This window comes from Amblyraja radiata, chromosome 22 (genome assembly GCF_010909765.2).
Source record: "Amblyraja radiata isolate CabotCenter1 chromosome 22, sAmbRad1.1.pri, whole genome shotgun sequence".
In the NCBI taxonomy this organism is placed as follows: Eukaryota; Metazoa; Chordata; class Chondrichthyes; order Rajiformes; family Rajidae; genus Amblyraja; species Amblyraja radiata.
This window is the reverse complement of record NC_045977.1, coordinates 40,388,021-40,414,002: the sequence shown is the minus strand read 5'-3', so window position 1 is coordinate 40,414,002 and position 25,982 is coordinate 40,388,021. Positions and strand designations below refer to the sequence as shown.

At 43.8% G+C, this 25,982-nt stretch overlaps 1 protein-coding gene and 1 long non-coding RNA gene across 4 annotated transcripts in view; one reads left to right on the top strand and one right to left on the bottom strand.

Moving 5' to 3' along the window:
* The first annotated feature begins 1,736 nt into the window (after positions 1 to 1,736).
* On the top strand, positions 1,737 to 11,211 carry LOC116985487. Its single transcript, XR_004415285.1, has 3 exons — positions 1,737 to 1,748; positions 4,775 to 4,777; positions 11,085 to 11,211. It is a non-coding gene; the product is annotated as an uncharacterized LOC116985487 (long non-coding RNA).
* A 10,546-nt stretch (positions 11,212 to 21,757) lies between these two features.
* Positions 21,758 to 25,982, bottom strand: part of card11 (caspase recruitment domain family member 11) — a 224,257-nt gene continuing 220,032 nt past the window's right edge. For all 3 annotated transcript variants that reach the window (XM_033041134.1, XM_033041137.1, XM_033041135.1), the window contains one exon: positions 21,758 to 22,128. In XM_033041134.1, coding sequence (XP_032897025.1) covers positions 21,921 to 22,128 — 208 coding nt within the window. In that variant the 3' untranslated portion in view covers positions 21,758 to 21,920. The remainder of the gene's footprint in view (positions 22,129 to 25,982) is intronic.

The following is a 25,982-nucleotide window of genomic DNA, read 5'->3' as shown; positions in this document are numbered from 1 at the left end:
TTGGCGATGTTGCGGAGATGAAAGAAGGAGGTTTTAATGACATGGCGGATGTGAGGCTCAAGGGAGAGGGTGGAATCAAAGATCACGCCAAGGTTGCGGAGATGGGGAGACAGTGGTGCCGTCGATGGTGAGAGTGGGGTTATTGATTTTGCTGAGTGTGGCTTTGGAGCCTATGAGGAGGAATTCTGTCTTATCGCTGTTGAGTTTGAGGAAGTTATGTTGCATCCAGGTCCTATGTCCTCTGGTTCTCGATTGCCGTACTCTGGGCAGAGGACTGTAAGCGTTTAACTGATCTATTCCCCTCATGATTGTACACACCTCTATAAGATCACCCCTCATCCTCCTACGCTCCGAGGAATAAAGTCCTAGCCTGCCCAACCTCTCCCTGTAGCTCAAGTCCTGAAAAAAACCTTTGAACATCACTAATGTTCAAATTATATCAGTCAATAACTAAGTTGAGATATGAAATAAAGCTAGGTTTATAAATTTTTAAAATCCTTAATTAAACCAAAAAACTACGACCTTGCTAAACTGAACTTTTACTTTTAATCACGTTACTTTGACCTTAACAAATTAACTCTCCGAACTAGCATATTGCTGACTAACTGATCCTCACTTGGGATATTTTTAGCTGTAGGCCATTTTTATAAATAGCCTTCCATTAGAAAGACTGATGAGTAGTCTGGCTTCTCTCTAAGATATACTGACAGCAAAAGCTGGTCTCCTATTTTATGGGGCCGGGATGTAGTGTAAATAGTAAGCTTTTGCTTCACCTTAGAAGCTGTTTATAAACTTTCTTTCGATACATTGCTTAAACCATTGAGATTCCAATAGGTTTTTAAAATGCTTGAGTTACTGTTGCAGTCATTAGAGTGATAGTCATATAGCAGGAAAACAGGCCCTTCGGCCCAACACCCCGATGATGGCAAAGATGCCCCATCTAAGCTCGACCCATCTAAGCTGTCTGTGTTTGATCCATATCCCTATATACCTTCCCTATACTAGGTTGCGGAGGCTCAATCACTCTGTATTATATTTCTTTCCAATCTGAACATAGAGGCTAATGCAGCATGGGAACAGGCCCTTCGGCCCAACTCATCCATGCCGACCAAGATCCCCATCTAAGCTGGTCCCTTTTCGCCACATATCGCTCTAAACCTCTGATTTCTGATTTAGTTTCATGTCCCCACCTTGGAGCTTGATCTCATGTCAGCCGTAACGTGTGTCTTGCCATTTGGGAGCCATGAGCAGTGTGCCTTTAAGAGCTAATCTCCCGTGACTGCTGCACTATGTTGTGTTAGCAGCTGTGCTGTGCTGAGACCAGTCTTGTTGAGTTGAGACTAATCCTGCCCTTTAGTATTTCATTCTGCATGTCCATAGCAAACTGGATTTTGGCCAGTTTTATCACTTTTTGCAGTTTAGTTTATTGTCACGTGTACTGAGGTACAGTGAAAATCTATTGTTGCGTGCTATCCAAGACTATACATGATTACAATCATGTTCTCCACAGTGTACAGATACAGGATAAAGGGAATAATGTTTAGTGCAAGATAAAGTCCAATTAAAGATAGTCCGAGGGTCTCCAGTGAGGTAGATAGTAGCTTAGGACCGGTCTCTAGTTGGTGAAAGGACGGTTCAATTTCCTGATTACAGCTGGGAAGAAACTGTCCCACTGTACAAGTTAATTCAAGAGTTCTCCCGAGTTTGCCCCGCTCGGTAATGGCCGCTCGTAGGTACTCTGGGCTCTCGTGGACATTTTTCAACATGTTGAAAAATCTTCACGAGTCTTCCCGAGCACCTGCCGTTAGCGTTACGAGCCGCCAAGAGGCGTCCCCGAGCTCCGACGTACCCGCTACGTTCATTCTACGTGCTTACCACGAGTTTGATTTTTTTTTAAACTCGGAGAGCACTTGAATGAACTCGTACAGTGGGACTGGGCTTTAACTTAGCAGGACAGGCAGCATCTCTGGGGAGGAATGAGTGATGTTTTGGGTCGAGACCCTTCTTCCCTGAATCTGGAGGTGTGTGTTTTCACACTTCTTTACCTCTTGCCCGATGGGAGAGGGGAGACGATGGAGTGACTGGGACATGACCTTGATTTTGCTGGTGGGCTTGGATATATAGGAGATACACGGCCATGTTCATAAGCTCATGCAGAGCAACTTCTAGACACATAAGTGGAAAAAAGAGATATGAGAAAAAGAAAAAGAATAAGCAGGTTAACACACTGAACACTGTGGATGGCTTGGTTGTAATCAAACAGTATTTCCACTGACTGGGATAGCACGCGGCAACAAGCTTCCACTGTACCTTGGTACACGTGACAATAAAGTAAACAAAACTAAAATGAGAAATGCCGTGACTGCGCTCGCTCACCTCAACAGCCCCGTGTCCTTTATCTGACCTCTGGTAGACTTGTCATTGCCTGGCAACCTCAGATGGAGGTGCAATGAACCTTTGGCATCCTGCGTACCTGAGCCCTAGGAAGTGAAGTGCAGATACAGTCATTACATATCAGTGATATAGTGATACGGTCATTAAATATCTGCCTGAGGTGGCCGTTTACTTGCTGCTGGCTCCACCCATTTGAAAAAGTGTTGGGTAAAAGCCAGTAGAGCTGCTGCCTCACTGTGCCAATGAACCGGGTTCGATCCTGACCTCGGGTGCTGTCTGTGTGGAGTTTGCACGTTCCCCCTTGACCTGCGTGGGTTTCCTCCGGGCGCTCCGGTTTCCTCCCACACTCCAGACGTGCTGGCTTGTACGTTAATTGCCCCTGTAAATTGCATCTTGTAGTAGGGAGTGGATGTGAAAGTGGTACATGACATAGAACTAGTGTGTACAGGTAGTGGATAGTTGACATGGTCTCGATGGGCTGAAGGGCCTGCTTCCAGACTGTATCTCTAAACAAGACGAAAGGATTGGACAACGAGGCTGCCTTTTGTCTCTCAATTTGTTCAACATTTCAGGCTAATTAGTTTCGACTGTAAAAGCTGGAGGCTTTTAGGGCAAGATCAATAATACTTAATCTTGTCCTTTTCACCTTTGTCAATATTCATTGATTATGGTCACTGATACCTGGTGATTATGATCAGCAACCACAGTCTTTATGCATTATTCTGTTACATGATGACTGATATATCCCAGCCTGTGGGCTTTGTGCATCTTCTATTATTACCAGTTTTTGCTCGAGTTAGTCACTGGATCAATGTTTAGTCTCGATTAGATTCAAGATAGAGCTCTGGACCAGATAGAAGTATATAAAATTATGAGAGGCGTAGATCAGATAGACAGTCAAAACCTAGTTCCCAGGATGGAAAAGCCAAATACCAGAGGGCAGCTTCTTTACACAAATGGTGGTGAGTCCCTAGAACATGCTGCCAGGTGTGGGGTGGTGAGGGATATGGGTGGAAGGGGATGAGGGGAGGGGAAAGAGGGGAATTAAAGCAAAATATAGGATTTGGGGATTGGTGATGAGTGTACGGAGGATGGGTAAAGAGAAGGCTACGAGGCTGACAGTGGGAAATGGCGTTTATGGTCCCGGTGTGGTGTCCTCTTTGACTAAGCAGTTACTAAGAAGAACCCTAGATCATTCCGGGCTGGTGACACCAGCAGGTTAAAGAAACCACTAGTCTAACGGGGATCACTGGTCGGCGTGGACTCATTGGGCCGAAGGACCTGTTTCCACGCTGTATCTCTCAACGAAACTAAATCTAAACACTGACTAGATTTCAGAGAATGTACAAACTCCGTACAGACACCACTTGTAGTCAGGAAGAAACTGTTGGAATAGCGAGAGCTGGAACTGTCCACATCACTCAGTCGTATTGTGGGAGTGCATCTCGGAAATGCTGACGTTTACTAAGTACTGAGGGAGTAAAGGATTCACTGGAACAACATCAGACTAGGTTACTAGTTTAGTTTAGAGATTCAGCATGGAAACAGGACAATTTACAAATTTTTACCAAAGCCAATTAACCTACAAACCTGCACATCTTTGTGGGAGGAAACAGGAGCACCTGGGAAAAAAACCCACACAGGGAGAACGTGCAAACTCCGTACAGACAGCAACGGTAGTCGGGATCGAACCCGGGTCTCTGGCGCTGTGAGGCAGCAACTCTACTGCTGCGCCACCGTGCCGCCCGTAAGGTCGTAACGGCAAAAGAGCAAAGAACAGTTTCTCTGCCACAAAGCGGCAAGTACCAGGTTAATGCTCCTCCTTCAATGGCGGGTTGTTCATCTTAATGAGAATTGTTCTGTGGTTTGCTCAGAACTTTTGACATGGGTCGATATGTAATTGAAAGGAATGTTCTAATGGAAATGGTTAACCACAATAGGTTGCTGGCAGATCATTTTGCAATTCTTACAGGAAGAACAAATTGAATAATGGGCAAGTTGGGCTGGTGTCAGAGAAAGGCTTTAAATCATGAGGCGATCAGAGACAATTTATTTTAGCACCATATTTTATTATGATCAATGTCTTCACAAGGCGAGACCAATTAATAGCCACAGATTGAAGTGGGCCAGAGGGTGAGTGGCCTTGGAGAGACAAGAGGAACATTTTTCATAAAGGAATGAGAATAAATCTATTGCTTTAAAGATGATTTGGGATTGTTTTGTGGAAGGCAGGTCTAATTTAAAAGCTAAGTTATCTCGTGGTGTGGAAAGTGTTTGAAGATGATGGAAAATTTAGTCTCCATGGCCACTTCCATGATGTACCAATAAAAATGCTGCTGGTTAACACCAAAGATAGATACAAAGTGCTGGAGTAACTCAGCGGGTCAAGCAGCATCTCTGGAGAATGTGGGTGGATAGGTGACGTTTCGGGTCGAGAGTCGGAAGCAATGTCCTGACCCGAAATGTCACCTCTCCATGTTCTCCAGAGATGCTGCCTGGCCCGCTGAGTTACCCCAGCACCTTTGTGCCCTTTTGTAGCCGGTAAAAATGTCGACGGTGCATCGTATAGAAGCATTAACAAATTAAAAAATTAACGTTGAACCACATATCAAGGGAAATTAATAAGCTAATTTTAAGGAGCTTCTGGGCCCCACGTGGCGGGGCTGGAGACTGGAAGTATCCTGAGCTAATTCTGCTACCACCACCATCTACTGCGACAAGTGACGGCTCACACTGATTGTCACTGGAAGCTTGTGTCCTTTTCAGGACGGACGATAACAGCGAGGTCACCATTTGTAACAAGACGGACACGAAATGAAGAAGAAGAAGCTTCTTAAAGGAGTAACAGTAAAGTTTAGGAAAGGCACAAAGTTTACTGAGTGACTGAGTGGGACAGGCAGCATCCCTGGAGAACGTGGACAGGTGACGGTCATGACTTATCAGGCTTTGTCCTGCCCCTCCACTCTTTTAGCTTTCTTCCCCCCCCCCCCCATCTCTGCTTCTTCAGACTTGTTTATCTATTTCCTGCTTATTTGTTCTTATTCTTGCCACTCAAATCAGCTGCCCTGGACATTTTAATGACTGTTTTTACTGTATTTTAATGTTGCTGTTTTACCTGCTTTTAATTATTTATACTGTTTCATCAGGGACTGGATTGTTTTTACTGTTATTATGTGTGAAATGTTTACGTTTTATGTGCGATGCTCCGGTATTCCCTGGGAAACGTCTTCTCATTTTGCACGGTACAATTGTTGCTTTGCAAGATGACAATAAAGGATTGATTGATTGATTGATTGATTGATTGATTCAGTTGCTTAATTTATTTCCAAACATCAAGATAGTGGGCAGAAGAGGATAGAGAGGGGGAGAAATGGAGTAAGTACAATCTTGTGCTTTTCTGGAGTCTTTCACCACAAATCCAGGTCTTTATTCTCTGGAGCGCAGAAGGTTAAGGGGGGACTTGATAGAGGTCTTTAAAATGATGAGAGGGATAGACAGAGTTGATGTGATCAAGCTTTTCCCTTTGAGAATAGGGAAGATTCAAACAAGAGGACATGACTTCAGAATTAAGGGACAGAAGTTTAGGGGTAACATGAGGGGGAACTTCTTTACTCAGAGAGTGGTAGCGGTGTGGAATGAGCTTCCAGTGGAAGTGGTGGCGGCAGGTTCGTTGGTATCATTTAAAAATAAATTGGATAGGCATATGGATGAGAAGGGAATGGAGGGTTATGGTATGAGTGCAGGCAGGTGGGACTAAGGGAAAAAAGTTGTTCGGCACGGACTTGTAGGGCCGAGATGACCTGTTTCCGTGCTGTAATTGTTATATGGTTATATGGTTAAAGTGTCTTGAGGTGATTTGCATTTAATAAAGTGTTTCTGGTATGAATCAGGAAACTACGCAGTTTAATAGAATAGAATATTCCAGTTATCAATCATTGACTATAAAATGACATTGAATCATTAGAAAAGGCACGACTGATTTGATAAGTGAAGAGAAACTTGGCTTTTAAAGAATTCATCAGTTAGGAGTAATGTTCAGCAGTTTATTTCATTGGTTATGTTAGTCTTTATAGTTATACAGCACTGAAATATATCTTTCAGCCCAACTCATCCATGCCGAACAAGATGTCCTATCTAAGCTCGTACCATTTGCCTGCCATTGGCCTATATCTCTCTAAGGCTTACCTATCCGTGAACTTGTTCATGTGTCTCTTAAATGCTGCCTCAATAACTTCCTTTGGCAGCTCGTTCTACGCACCCACCATCCTCTGAGTGGAAAAGTTGCCCCTCTTTTCCCTCTCACCTTAACCTATGCCCTCTAGTTCTTGATTTCCCCCCATCCTGGGGAAACAATACTTCACCATAGCTTCATTTAGAGATACAACATGGATGCAGGCCTTTCGGCCCAACAAGTCTATGCCAACCACTGATCACCCATTCACACTAGTTCAATGCTATCCCACTTTCTAATCCACTCCCTGAACACTAGGGAAAATTTACAGAGACCAATTAGCCCCAAACCGGCACATCTTAACCGGATCATACAGTGGCGCAGTGGTCGAGCTGCTGACTCACGGCACCAGAGACCCGGTTTAACCCTGATCCTGCATGCTGCCTGTGTGGAGTTTGCACGTTCTCCCTGTGACCGCGTGGGTTTCCTCCAGGTGCTCCCGTTTCCTCCCACGTCCTAAGGACGTACAAGTTTGTAGGTTAATTTGCCTCCGTAAATCACCTCTAGTGCGTAGGGAGTGGATGAGAAAGTATAATGACGCGGAACTCGTGCGAGCGGGTCAGCATGAACTGGGTGGGCCGAAGGGCCTGTTTCCATGCTGCATCTCTGAACTCACTAATAAGCCTGGGCACTTTGCACCAAATGGCTTCGTTCCGTGTGGACCCAGTGGAATGTTTGAACCCTTATCGGGAGCAGAAAACCGGGCAGAGAAGTGTTAAATAAAAGGGAATTGTACTGACATTGTCAGCTAATGGCTGATTTATCTGGTAATTTTTTTTCGGAGAATACAATCCATTCTCTGCAAAGTAAAATCACCTGAAACTATAAAGCGACGTTGGTGAAAGGACTGCCACTCTAAACAACGTGGCTGTCCGTTAACACTGACAGCAGGAGCAGGCTGAGAATAATGACTCTACTCTGAATTAAAATATAGCTGTATAATGGAAATGGGCTCCTGTTTTCCTGAGCTTGAAAAACATATTTATTTTTGTTCCTGTCAGACGTGACGACATTGTAAATAATTTATATCGGATTTAGATGGGTTTGACCAACAGAGGGCAGTAGATGCACATCCTAGAATCCCAGTGTGTTCATTTAATTTTGTAGTAGATTCTTGAGCCTCGCGAACAGTTATAATTGAATATAGTTTGTACACAGATATTCTATCGTTCAATAGGGTTATAGGGGGGGGACCTTCACTTTATCAGATGATACCTCTAACCAAAGACCCTACAGCGAGCAAGATAGATCACTCGACGAAAAAGAAGTAGTACGGTCATGGGCAGATTCATGGGTAATTTTCGGCTCCATTTACATAACCGGCTTCCGTCTCCGCACCAAAGATCCCGTAGCGGAGCAAAGATACTAGTGCGGAGACGGAAGCCGGTTATGGAAACATCCTCGTAAAAATAAAAGTTATTTGGGGAAAATCTTCTCCTCATTTTCAGAATTATAATTTATTAACACAAACTGTCACCCCGCAACGTTGATTACTCTGCGAGTCGGGTTGGGTCGGGTCGGGTTACTGAAATGGATGAAATAAAAGGCCCACGTTCCGTTCCGTTGTGTACTACACGTCAGCCCATTGCATTTAGCAGGAGTGTAGGCTGTGGGCCGAGGAGCTTTATTCCAGTGTTTTGTGACCCAAGTCACAGAACTACATTAAATTTTCACATATTGTGTAAAATTATTATATAAATCACCCCTGAAACTCGTCATGAACAAGACTTACACATTATTATTAAATTAGCGAAAAAACAGAAAAATTTCGGGTATTTTTAGTCCAATCAAAGCACGTTTAACATTGAGTTGTCTGCCAGTTGGCCAATCACGCGCTTTGCTTCAGGCTAGCACACAACATGGCTAAGAGTGCCTCTACTGATGCCTGTTTTACTGGAGATTCCGATGAAGGTTCTTTGTCGTGGAAACTTGCAGCTGGGTAATTGAATTTAGTGAGAAAAGCATTAAGAAGTCTGAAGAATGTGCAGCTAAGTGGATAGAAGTGGAAGAAAGTCTTGAAAGCAAAGTCCCTGCTGAGGTGCTGTAACACAAAGTTGTGAGACTTTGTGAATTAAATTAAAACTGAAAGGTAAGATCTAAAGTCTGAATTTATGAAAATTAATCTGTATGGACTTTAATTAATTTAATTGCACCCTTTATAATGTGAAAAATGAGATTTGGAGGCTGTACATTCACTCATTCATTCACTCACTCACTCATTCATTCCTTCATTCATTCACTCATTCATTCACTCATTCACTCATTCATTCCTTCATTCATTCATTCCTTCACTCATTCACTTATTCATTCATTCATGAAGTTGAGGGCCTAAACTATATATATCAATAACAAGGTAAATTAACCATTTTCACTAATGCCAGCTTGTTGTAGAGTAATAAGTCTTAACCATCTAATCTTGGAGCTGCCTGCGATAACTTACTGGGAAAAAGTGCTCCGATCGTGGGGCCTATGTATTTAACATAGTGAAGCCACGGTCTCAATTAAAAAGCGGCCGATTCGCCGATGACTATGAGATGTTTTTTTTTGTAGCCTCTGCCTGACCCTCCACAGGGGATGGTCTCCACTGCCATTAATATATATATATATATGTATATATATATATATATATATATAGGTATAATATATAGTTTAAATGGACTGCAACATGGAAATAGGCTGCCCATCATGTAATATGGGCATTGGCCACTAGATGACGCTTACTTTCCCAATCTAATTTTCTAATTAATTTAATTAATTAATGTGCAACGTTTGGCAATGACGAGTTATGACTTCCTTCTCAATTATATTTCATCTAAATCTGTGGACAATTTCATGTAGTTCGGTGACTTGGGTCACGAAAACTGATTTCTAGACACATTTTTGATGCTCGGCCCACAGCCTATGAGGCAAACTCGGCCATCCTATGCTGGTTAATACACAAAAGGACACATGGTGCTGGAGTACCTCAGCAGCTCAGGCAGCATCTCTGGAGAACATGGATACGTGATGTTTCGGGTCGAGGCACTTCTTCAGACTCACACTTCTGTTTTGGCACTACGGAGATTTGTTGGAGATGTTAATATTCATCTTTTTGATTGCATTGATAAACATAGAAACATAGAAAATAGGTGCAGGGGGAGGCCATTTGGCCCTTCGAGCCAGCACCACCATTCATTGTGATCATGGCTGATCATCCACAATCAGTAACCCGTGCCTGCCTTCTCCCCATATCCCTTGATTCTGCTAGCCCCTAGAGCTCTATCTATCTCTCTTTTAAATTCATCCAATGAATTGGCCTTTACTGCCTTCTGTGGCAGAGAATTACACAAATTCACCATGGGCCCTGGTTCTGGACTCGCCCAACATTGGGAACGTTTTTCCTGCATCTAGCTTGTCCAGTCCTTTTATAATTGTATACGTTTCTATAAGATATCCTCTCATCCTTCTAAATTCCAGTGAATACAAGCCCTGTCTTTCCAATCTTTCCTCATATGCCAGCCCCGCCATGCTGGGGATTAACCTCGTGAACCTACGCTGCACTGCCTCAATAGCCAAGGTGACCAAAACTGCACACAATACTCCAGATGTGGTCTCACCAGGGGCCTGTACAACTGCTGAAGGACCTCCTTAGCTCCTAAAGAGGAGCCATTTCCAAGGACAGATGTTAACCAAGCGACACAGACTTAAGATGACTGTCACATTTAAAGATACAACTAAGCACAAAGGTTGCTGGAATCTGAACGGTCTTGCCCGAAAGATATATTGGAGGCAGATTCAAAGTAGATCAGTACTTGAATGGGGGAAGTACAGGGACATGGGGAAATGAGGAGCAAGGAATTATTGGATTGCTAGTCAGGAGAGCCACAATAGACTGAAATGCCTCCTTGTGCTTGAAGCTGAAATCACCATGGGATTATACCAGACCACTAAATTACACTTATAATCCATTTTTAATTATGAAGATAAATTATTTCAATACAAAGGCAGCATATTTCAAATAACAATCAGCACTTTGGGCTTAGAAAATTAACTACATCCACTCAATTCTAAAAAAAATTCTAATTTGTACACAGTCACTAAATTGTTGCTTATATTGCAATTATACTGAGAGTTAACCTTGCACCTATCTCTGTTATATATACGTCACCCATTCCTTCTCTCCGGAGATGCCGCCTGTCCCGCTGAGTTACTCCAGCTTCTTGTGTCTATCTTCGGTTTTAATCCAGCATCTGCAGTTCCTTCTTACACTTCAATCCTTTCGTTTTGAAAGTAATTAATTAGTGTTATTTTACATGTAGTTTGCTTATAATAAGTCAATTTCTACCTTAATCTCCAGCTTGTCCTGTATGGGACAGTTGTTAGAGTCGCTGCCTCCCAGCGCCACAGACCACTGTTCTGTAATCCTGGCCTCGGGTGCTGCCTGTGCAGGGTTTGCACGTTCTCCCGGTAACCACGTGAGTTTCCTCCCACATCCGCAAAGACGTGTGAGATTGTTGGTTTATTGGCCCTCTGTGACTTATATCTAGTGTGTAGGGAGTGGATGAGAAAGTAGGATAACATAGAACTAGTGTGAACGGGGTGATTGATGGTCAGCGTGGGCTGAAGGCTGTGCTGTTTCTCTGCTGTATCTCTAAACTAAACGACTATATTTAGGATTGCCAGCTATGTATTCCAACTGTAAGGGGCAGGTTATGTGTAGTGTTACAACAATGTACTCTAGACTCCAAGGGCCACAAAGAGGGAGGCAATAGACAATAGACAATAGGTGCAGGAGGAGGCCATTCGGCCCTTCGAGCCAGCACCGTCATTCAATGTGATCATGGCTGATCATCCACAATCAGTACCCCATTCCTGCCTTCTCCCCATATCCCCTGACTCCGCTATCTTCAAGAGCCCTATCTAGCTCTCTCTTGAAAGTTTCCAGATATCCGGCCTCCACCGCATGCAGAGAATTCCATAGATTCACAACTCTCAGTGTGAAAATGATATCAATGAGCAAAAGAAATGACAATACAAGGTCTGCCATCAACCGTTCCAGAAATGTGTTCACTACAAACCACAAAGTGTGGGCCAACTCATTCAGAGGCATACTTGAAAGGTGGTTAGTTATTCAGAAGAACAACATTAAAGCTAAATTATTATTTTTTAAGATAGCTTCATATTTTGAAGGGCAATGGTTTCCCGTTTCCAAGTCAAGGAACGGTATACATTTCCTTCCTGGGTCGCCGCAGTAACCATTGTCCTTTATAGCACCAGGTTTGTATGGGATTGCTCGAGAGTGTGTCCACCCTTCCACCTCCAGCCAAAGAAATTTGTGTGAGGGAGGCTGGGGCAGACGTGGTCATTCAGGCCATTGTGGCTTTAGAGGTCTGGAATGGCAGTGACAGACATGCACTTGCCTGAATGATATACATTTGTAGACCTGTGACCAACTGAATTATATCCCAATGTCATATACTGACTAATCTCCCCACACTTGGACTGAGCACTAATGTGTTACAATGACAGATCTGCCACCTTTAGCCATGTACCCAGTGCTATATTGTGGTGAACTGCCCCCCCCCCCCAGTCTGAGTACACCATTGTTCTATAATGCCAGACATGTCCCTCTCAACCACAGTGATGCAACAGCCAAGAAGGCCTCGACTTCATTAGGAGACTGAGGATATCTGGCATGTGTCCAATAACAGTTCCATGTATCTAATGGATTGCCTATGATCTATTGGCATGTGTGAGGAGCCAAAAGGCCAGTTTGTGCTGCCTTTACTTGTGTGTGTGTGTGTGTGCAGCACAGCAGTGCAGCGGTAGAGTTGTTGCCTTACAACAACAGGGACCCTGCTTGGATTTCGATCCTGCTCCGTCTTCCTCCCACACTCCAAAGACGTGTGTTGGTCACAAAAGTGGTCAAAAGTGTGTAGGTCCAAAAATCTGTAGCCTCCCTTTGATCTGGTATTTTGTTGGTTCACATGCTTGATCAATGGTGTTTTATCATTAATGTCTTATTATTATTGTTTAGTGTTTTCTGAGTCATTCGTAACTGTCACTGTATGTCATGTTGTTACTTGTGGGCGGAGCACCAAGGCAAATTCCTTGTATGTGAATAGTTGGCCAATAAACTTACTTACTTAACATAGAACTGGTGTACGTGTGATTAATGGTCAGCATGGGCATGGTGGGCCAAAGGGCCTGTTTCCGTGTTGTATTTCTAAAACTAAAATACTAAAACCACTTGTTCTTGATCTCATGGCTAATGGATTATCAGGTCTCGATAATAAAAAATGAATCACCTTAAATTGTTACAATGGGTTCTCCCATTTTCCCTACTTCCGTGAATGGAAGAATGATAAATATCCAGACTTTGGGAGAGCTTTTTCAAGTGGCAACGTAGTTCAAGATACTTTGATAAGGTTTCCAATAGTAGGATCCTCTAGAAGGTTAGATCGTTAGGGATCCAGGGAGAGCTAGTTGGCTTCATGCAAGGTATCAGAGGGTGGCTGAGGAAGGGTGTTTTTCGGACTGGAGATCTGTGACTATCAGCATGCCTCAGGGATTGGTGTTGAGCCCATTGCTGTTTGTCGTCTGGATCAGCGATTTGGATGAGAATGTACAAGGCATGGTTAGTAAGTTTGCAGATGACACTAAAATAGGTGATATCATACTCGGTGACGATGGCTATGAAGAATTACAGAGGGATTTTGATCAGCTGGGCTACTGGGGCAAGGAATGGCAGATTTAATTTGAAAAAGTTTGTGGTGTTGCTGTTTGAGAAGTCAAAGCAGGGCAGGATCATCACTGAGCGGCAGGACCCTGGGGAATATTATTGAGCAGCACGGATCTAGGAGTACATGTACATCGGATGAGTTGGGCTGAAGGGCATGTTACTGTGCTGTACATAGTTGGAGCTAGGTTTTCATAGTATTGTTATTTGAAGGATTATACATCCAAACCCTGGGATTAGAATTGTTCGATGAGTAGAGAAGAGAAACATACTGGTCAGCTGTTTTGTAGTTCACCCTGAAATGATTAACGGGTCACTGGATGAAGAAACGGGAAGTTTGAGGTATCGGAGTAGTTTCTATCCCAGTGGATACAAAACCATAAGTCATAGGAGCAGAATTAGGCCACTCAGCCTATCAAATCTACTCTGCCATTCGGCTGATCTATTTTTCCCTCTCATTCTTTTACCTTCTCTCCATAACCTGTGACACCCTTACTAATCAAAACCCATCACTATCAGCTTTAAAAATACCTGATGTCTTAGCCTCCATAGCCATCTACAAATTCCGCAGATTCACCACCACTGGCTAAAGAAATTCCTCCTCATCTCCATTCTAAAGGTACATCCTTTTATTTTGAGGCTGTGCCCTCTGGTTCTAAACTCCCATTACTAGGAACATCCTTTTCATGTCCACTCTATCTTGGTCTTGCATGTTCCTTTCGTGACATTAAAGCTAATAGTGTTACCATTATTTGTCAATGCAAATAGGCTTTAGACACACAAGACTGCAACATTTGGACGCTTTAAGAACATTTTAATTAATTTTTGACATCGTTTTATTTCAAAAATGTCTATTACTAAGCCTTGCAAATTATTTTAACTATTAATACAAAATTACTATAAATTACAATAATATCAACTCCATTTATATAGTGCCTTTAACACAGTTAAAACATTCCAAGACAATTGACAAGAGCATCAACAAAGGTTGACACTGAGGTGTATCAGGTAACACCAGGCCAGTTAACCATGAGCTTGGTTCAAGAGGTAGTTTTTAAGAAGCTTCTTAAAAGTAACAAAAAGTTGTGGAGCTAGATACCCAGCAGTCATGGAAGGTGGACACAAAATGCTGGAGTAACTCAGTGGGACAGGCAGCATCTCTGGATGGTAGGAATGGGTGACGTTCGGGGTCGAGACCCTTCTTCAGACTCAGACGGAGGGTTGCAGGGTATGGTCATGGGATTACATGTGGCACAATCTCAAATCAATACTTTCGCTTAACGTGAAATGATTCACTAAAACTGACGGACTACGGTACAATCCAATCACTTGAGCGAACACAAGGACAGTCACATTATTTAACATCACATGTGAGAAATCTTTTAAATAACTCTTTTTTTTAAACAAAAAACATATTTCCTTAACATTCATTTATTAATGGACATTTACGTAGAAACATATTTACTTCACAAATAAAATTGCTACAAAAATTCTGTTGTTCTTGCTTACATTCATGTCTGGAGAGAAGGCCTCATGCTGTACTATATAAAAAACACACACACTGGGACAGCAAAAAAAGTGAGAGAATATTCAGCAGACTGATTATTGTTCCAATGAGGCAAGTTGAGTCTTTCCTAAGAAGGAGATACGAGCAACTGCAGATGCTGAAGTCATGAGCAAAACACAAAGTGTTGGAGGATTTAACGGGTCGGGCAGCATTGGTGCAAGGAATCAGCAGGTGATGTTTACGGGTCAGGAACCTTCTTCACACTGATTGTAGAATGGGGATGGGACAAAGCTTGGCAAGTGATAGGTGGATACAGGTGAGGAGGGGGTAAGTGGCAAATGGGTGGAGTAAGTGACAAAGCACGGCCAGAAGGAAAAAGGTGTTAGATAAGGGAAAAATGACACATGCAACGCCACAGAGGGAGGAGGAGAGGTGGGAGTGGACAGGGGGGAGGAGTAAGAAGAGGGATAAAAGATAAATGAGGAAATTGGTTTTGGGAGATGAGTGGACAAAGGCTCCCGATGTGAAACGTCGCCTCCACAGATGCTGCCTGACCCACCATGTGCCTTCAGCACATTGTGTTTTGCTGAAGAGTCCAGCACCTGCAGTTCCTTGCATCTTCAACACTGCTACGACCCAGGAACAGATTAAAGGAGATGACTGGAACCATGGACGTGTGGAGCAGGCCAGGAATTTTAATTTTAATACAGCCATCTCATTTTGTATTTCTGTTTAAAGAGAAAAAACACAAAGGGCAAAAGAATCAAAAGTAACGACTACTGCCAAGTGTGGGCTAATAAGCTGATCGCTAAAATGTCAGCCCTTATCACCTTCATAAACTGTCGTCATGCAAGACACTGCACGGTTCCCACAGAGATGGAATATGACCCGTACCCACCGACTGGCGGATGACACTGAGTGACAATGCTGCCTCTGGCAGTTTTGACACGCGTTGAAATTACATTCATCTCAGAGTTGTCGCTACATTGGGATTTGCCAAGGAAATGTCAACACTCTCAGGCCATTTGTCGTGTTGCGTTACTCACCCGTCCGACACTCAAACACGCACATTTTACATCTTAAATTTGTAATCGTACAACCTACTGGTACCAAAAGTGTAAAAAACAAAGACAATGCTTTCAATAACGGGCACTGTGGCGCAGCGGGAGAGTTGCCGCCTTGCAGCGAATGCAGCGCCGGAGACCCGGGGTCGATCCTGAGCGTGGGAGGAAACCGACGATCTCGGAGAAAATCCGCGCAGGTCGCGGAGAGAACGTACAAACTCCGTACAGACGGCACCCGAAGATCTCGGAGAAAATCCACGCAGGTCGCGGGGAGAACGTACAAACTCCGTATAGACGGGTGCCGTCTGACCAGCGATCCCCAGACATTAACGTCTGTACGGAGTTTGTACGTTCTCCCCGCGACCTGCGTGGATTTTCTCCGAGATCTTCGGTTTCCTCCCACACTCCAAAGACGGAAACAGGCTTGAAGGTTAATTGGTTTGGTAAAAATTGTCCCTAGTGGGTGTCGGATAGTGTTAATGTCTGGGGATCGCTGGTCAGCGCAGACCCGGTGGGCCGAAGGGCCTGTTTCCGTGCTGTAACTCTAAAACTAAAACGAAAACTAAACAAGAACAATTCACAGGTAAGTTAATGTCTGACCACAATCAGTTTTGCGATTACTCTAGTCCGGAACTACTAGCCAGCACATAACTAATGCAAAAAAAGATTTTGGACTTCGCACAGGGTACACAGGCAGCACAATCCCTGCCAGCTTCCTGCCTAAGATGATACCAAAGCTAGGAGTCTCTGCGTGCAGGTCGTAAGTGGATCTGCAATCATTCATTACAGTCGCTCCACTCTTTTAAACCTCTCCTCCACAGCAGCATTTCTCACTATAACTACGCCATCTTTAATCGAACTTTATCTTGCACTAAACGTTATTCCCTTTATCCTGTATCTATACACTGTGGACGGCTTGATTGTAATCACGTATATAGTCTTTCTGCTGACTGGGTAGCACACCACAAGAGAGCTCTCCACTGTACCTCGGTACACATGACAATAATTATCGAAAGTAAGCACATGTGCTCAGATTTTGACACAAAATACTGGAGTAAATCACCAGGTCAGGCAGCATCCCTAGAGAACGTGGGCAGGAGGCATTACAGTCGGGAACCCTTCCACCCATGTTCTCCAGAGATGCTGCCTGACCCACTGAGTTACTCCAGCACTTTGTGTCTTTTCTTTGTAAACCAGCATCTGCAGTTCTTTGTATCCACACACAGATGTTGCAAAGTACAAAAGTATGAAGTAAAAAATGAACACTTATTTTTTGGACATTTGGACAGGCACGTGGATCGGAAAGGTTTAGAGGGATATGGGCCAAACAAAGGCAGATGGGACTAGTGTAGATAGGGCAACTTGGCAAGAGCAAGTTGGGCCAAAAGGCTCGTTTCCATGCTATATGGCTATGATTTACTAATTAACAAAATGTAGAATTAGAAAACCCTGTGGTCATGTTATTTCACTACCCATCAGTCTTTCTGTGGCAAAAAAGTGGACCTTTCCATATATTTCTGTTGGGTCCAACAAAACTGTATGCATTTGTGGTTTCAGTGTTTCTGATACAGGTCCCAGCATCTGTAGAGAAAGGAGTCAATAAGAGTGAAGTCAAGAATAACCTTGTGACTATATAAGTAAAGGCAGAGTTGTAGAAATAAGGAACTGCAGATGCCGGTTTATAGAAAAAACAAAGTGCTGGAGTAACTCAGCTGGTCAGGCAGCAACTCTGGAGAAAATGGATAGGTGACGTTTCAGGTTGGGATCTTTCTTCAGACTGATTGTTAGGGGGGTGGGGGGGGGGAGGGAAATTGGGAAGAAAGGTGGAAAAGAGGCAGGGCAGGCCAAAGCTGGGCAGGTAATTGGTTGTTGAGCGGAGATTGAAAGACTGATGGTTGGACAAAGGCCAGAGATGAAACGACAGAAGGTGTGAGCAGGTAACAAAGGTAATTCTACGGTGGTTATGGGAGATTTCAACATGCAGGTAGACTGGGAAAATCAGATTGGTACTGGACCCCAAGAAAGGGCGTTTGTAGAGTGCCTCCGAGTTGGATTCTTAGAGCAGCTTGTACTGGAGCCTACCAGGGAGAAGGCAATTCTGGATTTAGTGTTGTATAATGAACCGGATTTGATAAGGGAACTCAAGGTAAAGGAACCATTAGGAGCTAGTGACCATAATATGATGTTTTAATCTGCAATTTGAGAGGGAGAAGGTAAAATCGGAAGTGTCAGTATTACAGTTGAACAAAGGGGACTATGTTGGCACGAGGGAGGAGCTGGCCAAAGTTGACTGGAAAGGGACCCTAGCAGGCATGACATTGGAATAACAATGGCAGGTATTTCTGGGAATAATCCAGAAGATGCAGGATCATTTCATTCCAAAGAGGAAGAAAGATTCTAAGGCGAGTAAGAGGCGACCGTGGCTGACAAGGGAAGTCAAGGACAGTATGGAAATAAAAGAGAAAACGTATAACATTGCAAAGATGAGCGGGAAGCCAGAGGACTGGGGAACTTTTAAAGATCAAATAAAAAGGCAATACGGGAAGAAAAGATGAAATATGAAGTCAAGCTAGCCAAGAATACAAAGCTTCTTTAGGTATGTGAAGAGAAAAAAAATAGTTAAGACAAATGTGGGTCCCTTGAAGACCGGAACAGGTGAATTTATTATGGGGAACAAGGAAATGGCAGCTGAGTTGAACAGGCTGCTTTGGTTCTGTCTTCACTAAAGAAGACACAAACAATCTCCCAGATGTACTAGGGGACAGAGGACCTAGGGTGACGGAGGAACTGAAGGAAATTCATATTAGTCAGGAAATTGTGTTGTGTAGACTGATGGGACTACTGAAGGCTGATAAATCCCCAGGGCCTGATGGTCTGCATCCCCGGGTTCTTCAAGGATGTGGCTCTAGAAATTGTGGACGCATTGGTGATCATTTTCCAATGTTCTATAGATTCTGAATTAGTTCCTGTGGATTGGAGGGTAGCTAATGTTATCCCACTTTTCAAGAAAGGAGGGAGAGAGAAAGCAGGGAATTATAGACCAGTTAGCTTAACATCAGTGGTGGGGAAAATTAGAGCACATGGTATTGGTGGTAGAGTATTGACATGGATAGAAAATTGGTTGACAGACAGGAAACAAAGAGTAGGGATTAACGGGTCCCTTTCAGACTGGCAGGCAGTGACTAATGGAGTACCGCAAGGCTTGGTGCTGGGACCGCTGCTATTTACGATATACATACATTAATGATTTAGATGAAGGAATTAAAAGTAACATTAGCAAATTTGCAGATGACACAAAGCTGGGTGGCAGTGTGAACTGTGAAGAGGATGCTATGAGGATGCAGAGTGACTTGGACAGGTTAGATGAGTGGGCAGATGCATGGCAGATGCAGTATAATGTGGATAAATGCGAGGTTATGCACTTTAGAGGCAAGAACGGGAAGGCAGATTATTATCTGAATGGTATCAGGTTAGGAAAAGGGGAAGTACAATGAGAACTGGGTGTCCTTGTACATCAGTCACTGAAAGTAAGCATTCAGGTACAACAGGCAGTGAAGAAAGCTAATGGCATGTCGGCCTTCATAAGGAGAGGAGTTGAGTGTAGGAGCAAAGAGGTCCTTCTGCAGTTTTACAGGGCCCTGGTGAGACCACACCTGGAGTATTACGTGCAGTTTTGGTCTCCTAATTTGACGAAGGACATTCTTGCTATTGAGGGAGTGCAGCGTAGGTTCACGAGGTTAATTCCCGGGATGGCAGGACTGTCATATGATGAAAGAATGGAGCAACTGGGCTTGTAGTCACTGGAATTTGGAAGGATGAGAGGATTTCTTATAGAAACATATAAAATTATTAAGGGTTTGGACACGCTAGATGCAGGAAACATGTTCCCGATGTTGGGGGAAATCCAGAACCAGGGGACACAGTTTAAGAATAAGGGGTAAGCCATTTAGAACTGAGATGAGGAAAAACTTTTTTCACACAGAGAATTGTGAATCTGTGGAATTCTCTGCCTCAGAAGGCAGTGGAGGCCGATTCACTGGATGCATTCAAAAGAGAGTTAGATGGAGCTCTTAGGGATAGCGGAATCAAGGGGTATGGGGAGAAGGCAGGAACGGGGTACTGATTGTGGATGATCAGCCATGATCACATTGAATGGCAGTGCTGGCTCGAAGGGCCGAATGGCCTACTCCTGCACTTATTGTCTATGTATCTATGCATCTAAAAGGATTGAAAATGAGAATTGTGATGCTAGAGGAGGGATGTAGGGGGGAGGGGGGAAATGGGTGTGACCAGGTGGGGCACGGGGAGGGGAGGAGATAGGGGCGGGGGGGGCAGAGTAGGGGTAGCGTTGGGAAAGGGTGGGGTGGAAAGACAAATTGGGTGGTAGACCACAGATTGGAGAGATAATGCACTGTGACTATAGATAATTTTCTTAATATGAGTCAATACCAGGAAGTGGGATGTGGCAAAAAGTTAAAACGTATCATAATTGCCTCAACCTTAAGAAAAATATTTTTTGATAGTCACCCGCTGTGACTAGAGGTAAATACAATTGACAGTATGGGATCACACATTAAACAGCTGGAGCTTGGGAAATCTGCATGGAAGGATCACCAAATTTGTATTTCTTGCTTTGTATTTTCTTAATAAAATAGATGACCGCAAGGATCAGATTGGCTACACGACTTGAGATTGCAAAACGATGAACTTCTTACTCAGTAAGTGTTTGTGATTTTGCCGTGCCAGAGGCCACAGACAGCCTCAGAATAAAAGGACGTGCCTCTAGAAGGAAGATGAGGAGGAATTTCTTTAGCCAGAAGGTGGTGAACCTGTGGGATTTATTGCCACAGATGGCAGTGGAGGCCAAGTCATTAGGCATTTTTAAAATGGAGACTGACAGGTTCTTGATTGGGAAGGATGTCAAACGGTGTGCGGAGAAGGCAGGAGAATGGGGCTGAGAGGGAAAAATTGTTCAACGAATGGCGGAGCAGACTCGATGGGCCAAATGGCCTAATTCTGCTCATGAACTTTTGAACTTTTAGTGGCAGGTAGACACAAAGTGCTGGAGTAACTCAGCGAGTTAGGCAGTATCTATGGAGAAAAAGGATGGGTGACATTTCTGGTCGGGACCCTTCTTCAGACATGGTTCTTCAAACCTGCATCTGCACCTCCTTGTTTCTACATATATTAGTATCAGGCGTGGGGCTAGTAGCATCTGTAGGGCCGACTTCCCATCTGCCTTCCTTGGCTTTGGATGCAGGAAAAACTCAGAGTAAAGTGTAAAACTCATTATAAGTGGTAAGCACACGCCGGGGATTAAACATAAGACCACTGCGTGATATTCTTCCTCAGCAAGTTAAGTACAGCCTTGGTTACCTCCATCCACAGCGGAATGATAAAACGTTTTGACTGAGACTTCTTGAAACCTGCAATTTTTAAACAGCATGTATTGCTCTGGGCATCAGTCTCTGGGCTGCATGACCAATGAGATGAGTCAAGCGTTTGTCATGAAGCATCATTCTGTGGCTGCCCGCCCACCCACCACTTCTCCAAGTGTTCATTTGCACCTGGTAAGTCCACGCGGTGTGTGTGTACACGTGTGTGTGTGTGTACACGTGTGTGTGTGCGTGTGTGTGTACACGTGTGTGTGTGTGTACACGTGTGTGTGTGTGTGTGTGCACGTGTACGTGTGTGTGTGTGTGTGTGTGTGTGTGTGCACGTGTACGTGTGTGTGTGTGTGTGCACGTGTGTGTGTGTGTGTACGTGTGTGTGTGTGTGTGTGTGTGTGTGTGTGTGTGTGTGTGTGTGTGTACGTGTGTGCGTGCGTACGTGCGTGTGTGTGTGTGTGTGTGTGTGTGTGTGTGTGTGTGTGTGTGTGTGTGTGTGTGTGTGTGTGTGTACGTGTGTGCGTGCGTGCGTGCGTGTGTCTGTCTGTCTGTCTGTGTGTGTGTATATGTGCTTCACCGCCGGCTCATGTCCTGGAGCTCGCTATTATGTGGTCATTTTCTAGAGCTGATCTTGCTCGATCCAAATTGTCTTCTTCTGCTCTTCAGCAATTCTCTCTTTGATGATTTTAATGAGGTCCTTGATGCTACTCCAGCACTCAGACTCCACCGTGACGTACAGGCAGGGGAGGGCCTCCAGTTCACTCTCGTTCGAGCGGCAGCTTTTCAACAGCTCTTCCTCGCCACTGTCTGGTTTTGCGGGCAACCGCCTGAAACAAGAGAGAATCATTCTAGCTTTTAGCTCAGTTTAGTTTAGAGATGCGGCATGGAAACAGGGCCCTTCGGCCCACTGAGTCCATGCCGACCATCGATCACCCATTCATACTAGTTTTATGTTGTCCCACTTTCTCATCCACTCCCTACACATTATGGGGAATTCTACAGAGAGCCAATTAACTTACACATCTTTGGAATGTGGGATGAAACCAGAGCACCCGGAGGAAACCCACGCGGTCACAGAGAGAACATGCAAACTCCACACAGACAGCACCTGAACCTTTGTAATGAATGTTTCCAGTTTTGTTTCAGAATCAAACACAGTTTGTCACAGTTTAAGGATAAGGGGGAAATCTTTTAGGACTGAGATGAGGAAAACTTTTTTCACACAGAGAGTGGTGAATCTCTGGAATTCTCTCCTGCAGAAGGTAGTTGAGGCCAGTTCATTGGCTATATTTAAGAGGGAGTTAGATGTGGCCCTTGTGGCTAAAGGGATCAGGGGGTATGTAGAGAAGGCAGGTACAGGATACTGAGTTGGATGATCAGCCATGATCATATTGAATGGCGGTGCAGGCTCGAACGGCCGAATGGCCTACTCCTGCGCCTATTTTCTATGTTTCTATGTTTCTATGTTTCTATCAACATGTAAACTGTCAACATGTTCAATAGAAGTTCTCTGTTCTGAACCCGCCCCAGTTTTTCTCATTGCCCCTTGCCATTACATCATAGAAATGTCAGCTTCACATTTTACTCAGAACACAACATTCTGACTCAAAGCCTAGAGTTCCACCATTTGTTCAACTCTGATCCTCAGCCTGGTCAATTAAGAAATGATGTTGGGGAGGATGTTTCCAGTAGTGGGAGAGTCTAGGACCAGAGGGCGCAGCCTCAGAATAAAAGGACGTATCTTTAGAATAGAGATGAGACTGAATTTCTTTAGTCAGAGGGTGGTGAATCTGTGGAATTCATTGCCACAGACGGCAGTGGAGGCCAAGTCATTGGGTATTTTTAAAGTGGAGATGGACAATTTCTTGATTAGTACGGGTGTCAAAGGTTATGGGGTGAAGGCAGGGGATGGGGTTGAGAGGGAAAGATAGATCAGTCCAGGATTGAATGGTGGAGTAGACTCGATGGGACAAATTGCCTAATTCTGCTCATGAACTTTTGAACTTTTAGTGGCAGGTAGACACAAAGTGCTGGAGTAACTCAGCGGGTTAGGCAGTATCTGGCCTAGTTCTGCTCCTATGTCTTATGAATTACAAAGTTTGCCATCGCCTTTTAATTTTAAGCCCCTCTTGTTAAAGCTTGTATTCCCACCTGTTTATTACCTGTCAGCTAAAGCAATGGCCTCCTGTTCTCATAAATGGCAGCACTTCAACTATGATGACTTTCTGCTCCTTTAACTGGTAGGAATGTGAAAGTAATAACTTCCTTCCCAAGTGTGTCGTCCACAAGGCTATTTATTGATATTTTCCAGAATTTAAATTTCACCCACTATATCTTTTGTAGACAATCCACTAATCATTCTTATTTGAGTAGGTCAGACATTCCCTTCAGGGTTAACTATACGTTTGTACCTTTGAAAATCAGCTTCCCCCCCCACATCCAAAATGTTAAATCTAAATTCTACCAATTCGTGATGCGATGAAGAAACAAGGAACTGCAGATATTTGTTTGAAAAAAAAAAAGACACAATGTGCTGGAGTAACATTCTCGGGTCAGACACCACTCATTTCCTCCCCTTCCTGTGCCCCCACCTAGACTTGCACCTCTTGTGCCCCTCCCCTTCCATCTACACTCAATCATCCGGCTTCACAATATGCAACTTTTCAATCATTTGTCCGACACCTTTTTAAAAAAAAATCACCTCTTGTCCAACCACCTGCCGATCAAAAACCCTCCTTATCTTTCACCGACCATGTTTTGTCCTACCCCTCCCCTCTTCTAGCTCTCCACTCCCTCCACAATCAGTCTAAAGAAGGGTCCTGACCAGAAATGTCACCTATTCATGTTTCATGGCCTGGGATACTGCCTGACCCGTGGAGTTACTCCAGCATTTTCTGTACTGGGATGAAGTCCCAGCGTATTGTATCACACAGATTAATTTACCTCTTTTACTCTCTATTATAGTCCGACAGGAATGTGAATCCTCACTAACTCTTGTTCAAATTTTATCTGGATGTCCACAATATTCTGCTCTCTGTATCTTCCCCTTCGTTCTATCTATTGTACTTGAGTTTGAACTGCTTGCATCTACGTATGATATATCTGATCTGGTTGGATAACGAACAAAACAAAGACAATAGACAATAGCTGGAGGAGTAGGCCATTCGGCCCTTCAAGCCAGCACCGCCATTCAATGTGATTATGGCTGATCATCCACAATCAGTACCCCGTTCCTGCCTTCTCCCCATATCCCCTGACTCCGCTATCTTTAAGCCCTATCTAGCTCTCTCTTGAAAGTATCCAGAGAACCAGCCTCCACCGCCCTCTGAGGCAGAGAATTCCACAGACTCACAACTCTCTGTGTGAAAAAGTGTTTCCTAAAAGAAACCTAAACCTATCGATAGACACAAAATGATGGAGTAACTCAGCGGGACAGGCAGCATCCCTGGAGAGAAGGAATGGGTGATGTTTCGGGTCGAGATCCTTCTTCGGACACCTAAACCTATTGAACTGTTGCTTTGGAAGCATGATTGAAGCCAGTGATGAGATGGGTTAGCTAGTGGGACGTAGGTTCAGTTTCCTACACTGTTTGCGTTCAACTCGCCATGGAGGATGTTGAATACATCTCAGTTAATGCTCAACATTGCTGTCAATTCCGTTGTAAAAAACATCTCATTTTCTTTATAGAACTTATCGCCAGAGACCTACGCTGCAAGTGTTAGCCACAATGTCTTCATACTGAGCAGACAGGAAACTAGTTTGGAAAAGCCCCGCCTAAACTCATTCAATACACTTCCCCAGCCCAATAATGTGACATTGTGTGATATTTTAAGTGCTTGTCGTGGCTGCCTTCAAGTTCAAGTGAGATTATTGTCATGTGTCCCTGATAGGACAATGAAATTCTTGCTTTGCTTCAGCACACAGAACATAGTAGGCATTTACTACAAAACAGATCAATGTGTCCATATACCATTGTATAAATATATACACACACATGAATAATTAAAATGATAAAGTGCAAATAACAGATAATTGGTTATTAATAATCAGAGTTTTGTCCGAGCCAGGTTTAATAGCCTGATGGCTGTGGGGAAGTAGCTATTCCTGAACCTGGTTGTTGCAGGTATAGGCCTTTACGTCACGACTAGCCTATAAACCTTTAGTTACCTTTGCATAGATTTTCTGAAACAAACTTCCAGCAAACACTGTTGTAGGAACTGCAGATGCTGGTGCAAAACGAAGATGGACACAAAATGTCGGAGTAACTCAGTGAGGACAGGCAGCATCTCCGGAGAGAAGGAATGGGTGACGTTTCGGGTCGAGACCCAAGATGCTGCCTGTCCTCACTGAGTTACTCCGACATTTTGAGTCTGTTCCAGCAAAAACCTCCACGAAGAACAGCTTCTTCCCAACAACCATCAGGCTCTTGACCACAACAAAACACTAACTAAAATCTGAATGACAAACTGTCTTGGGTCGTACTAGGAACTTTGGGCTTTTCTTTTGCATTAATATTCGGTTTATTTGTTTTTAAATGTATTGAACTTTCTTTAGTTTATTGTGTTGCCAATGAGTACTGTTTCTACAGACCTGTAACTCTGCTTCAAGTAAGAATTTAATTATTCAGTTTTCAGTACACAAATGACAATTAAAGCTCTAGACACTTGACTGAGTTTTGCTG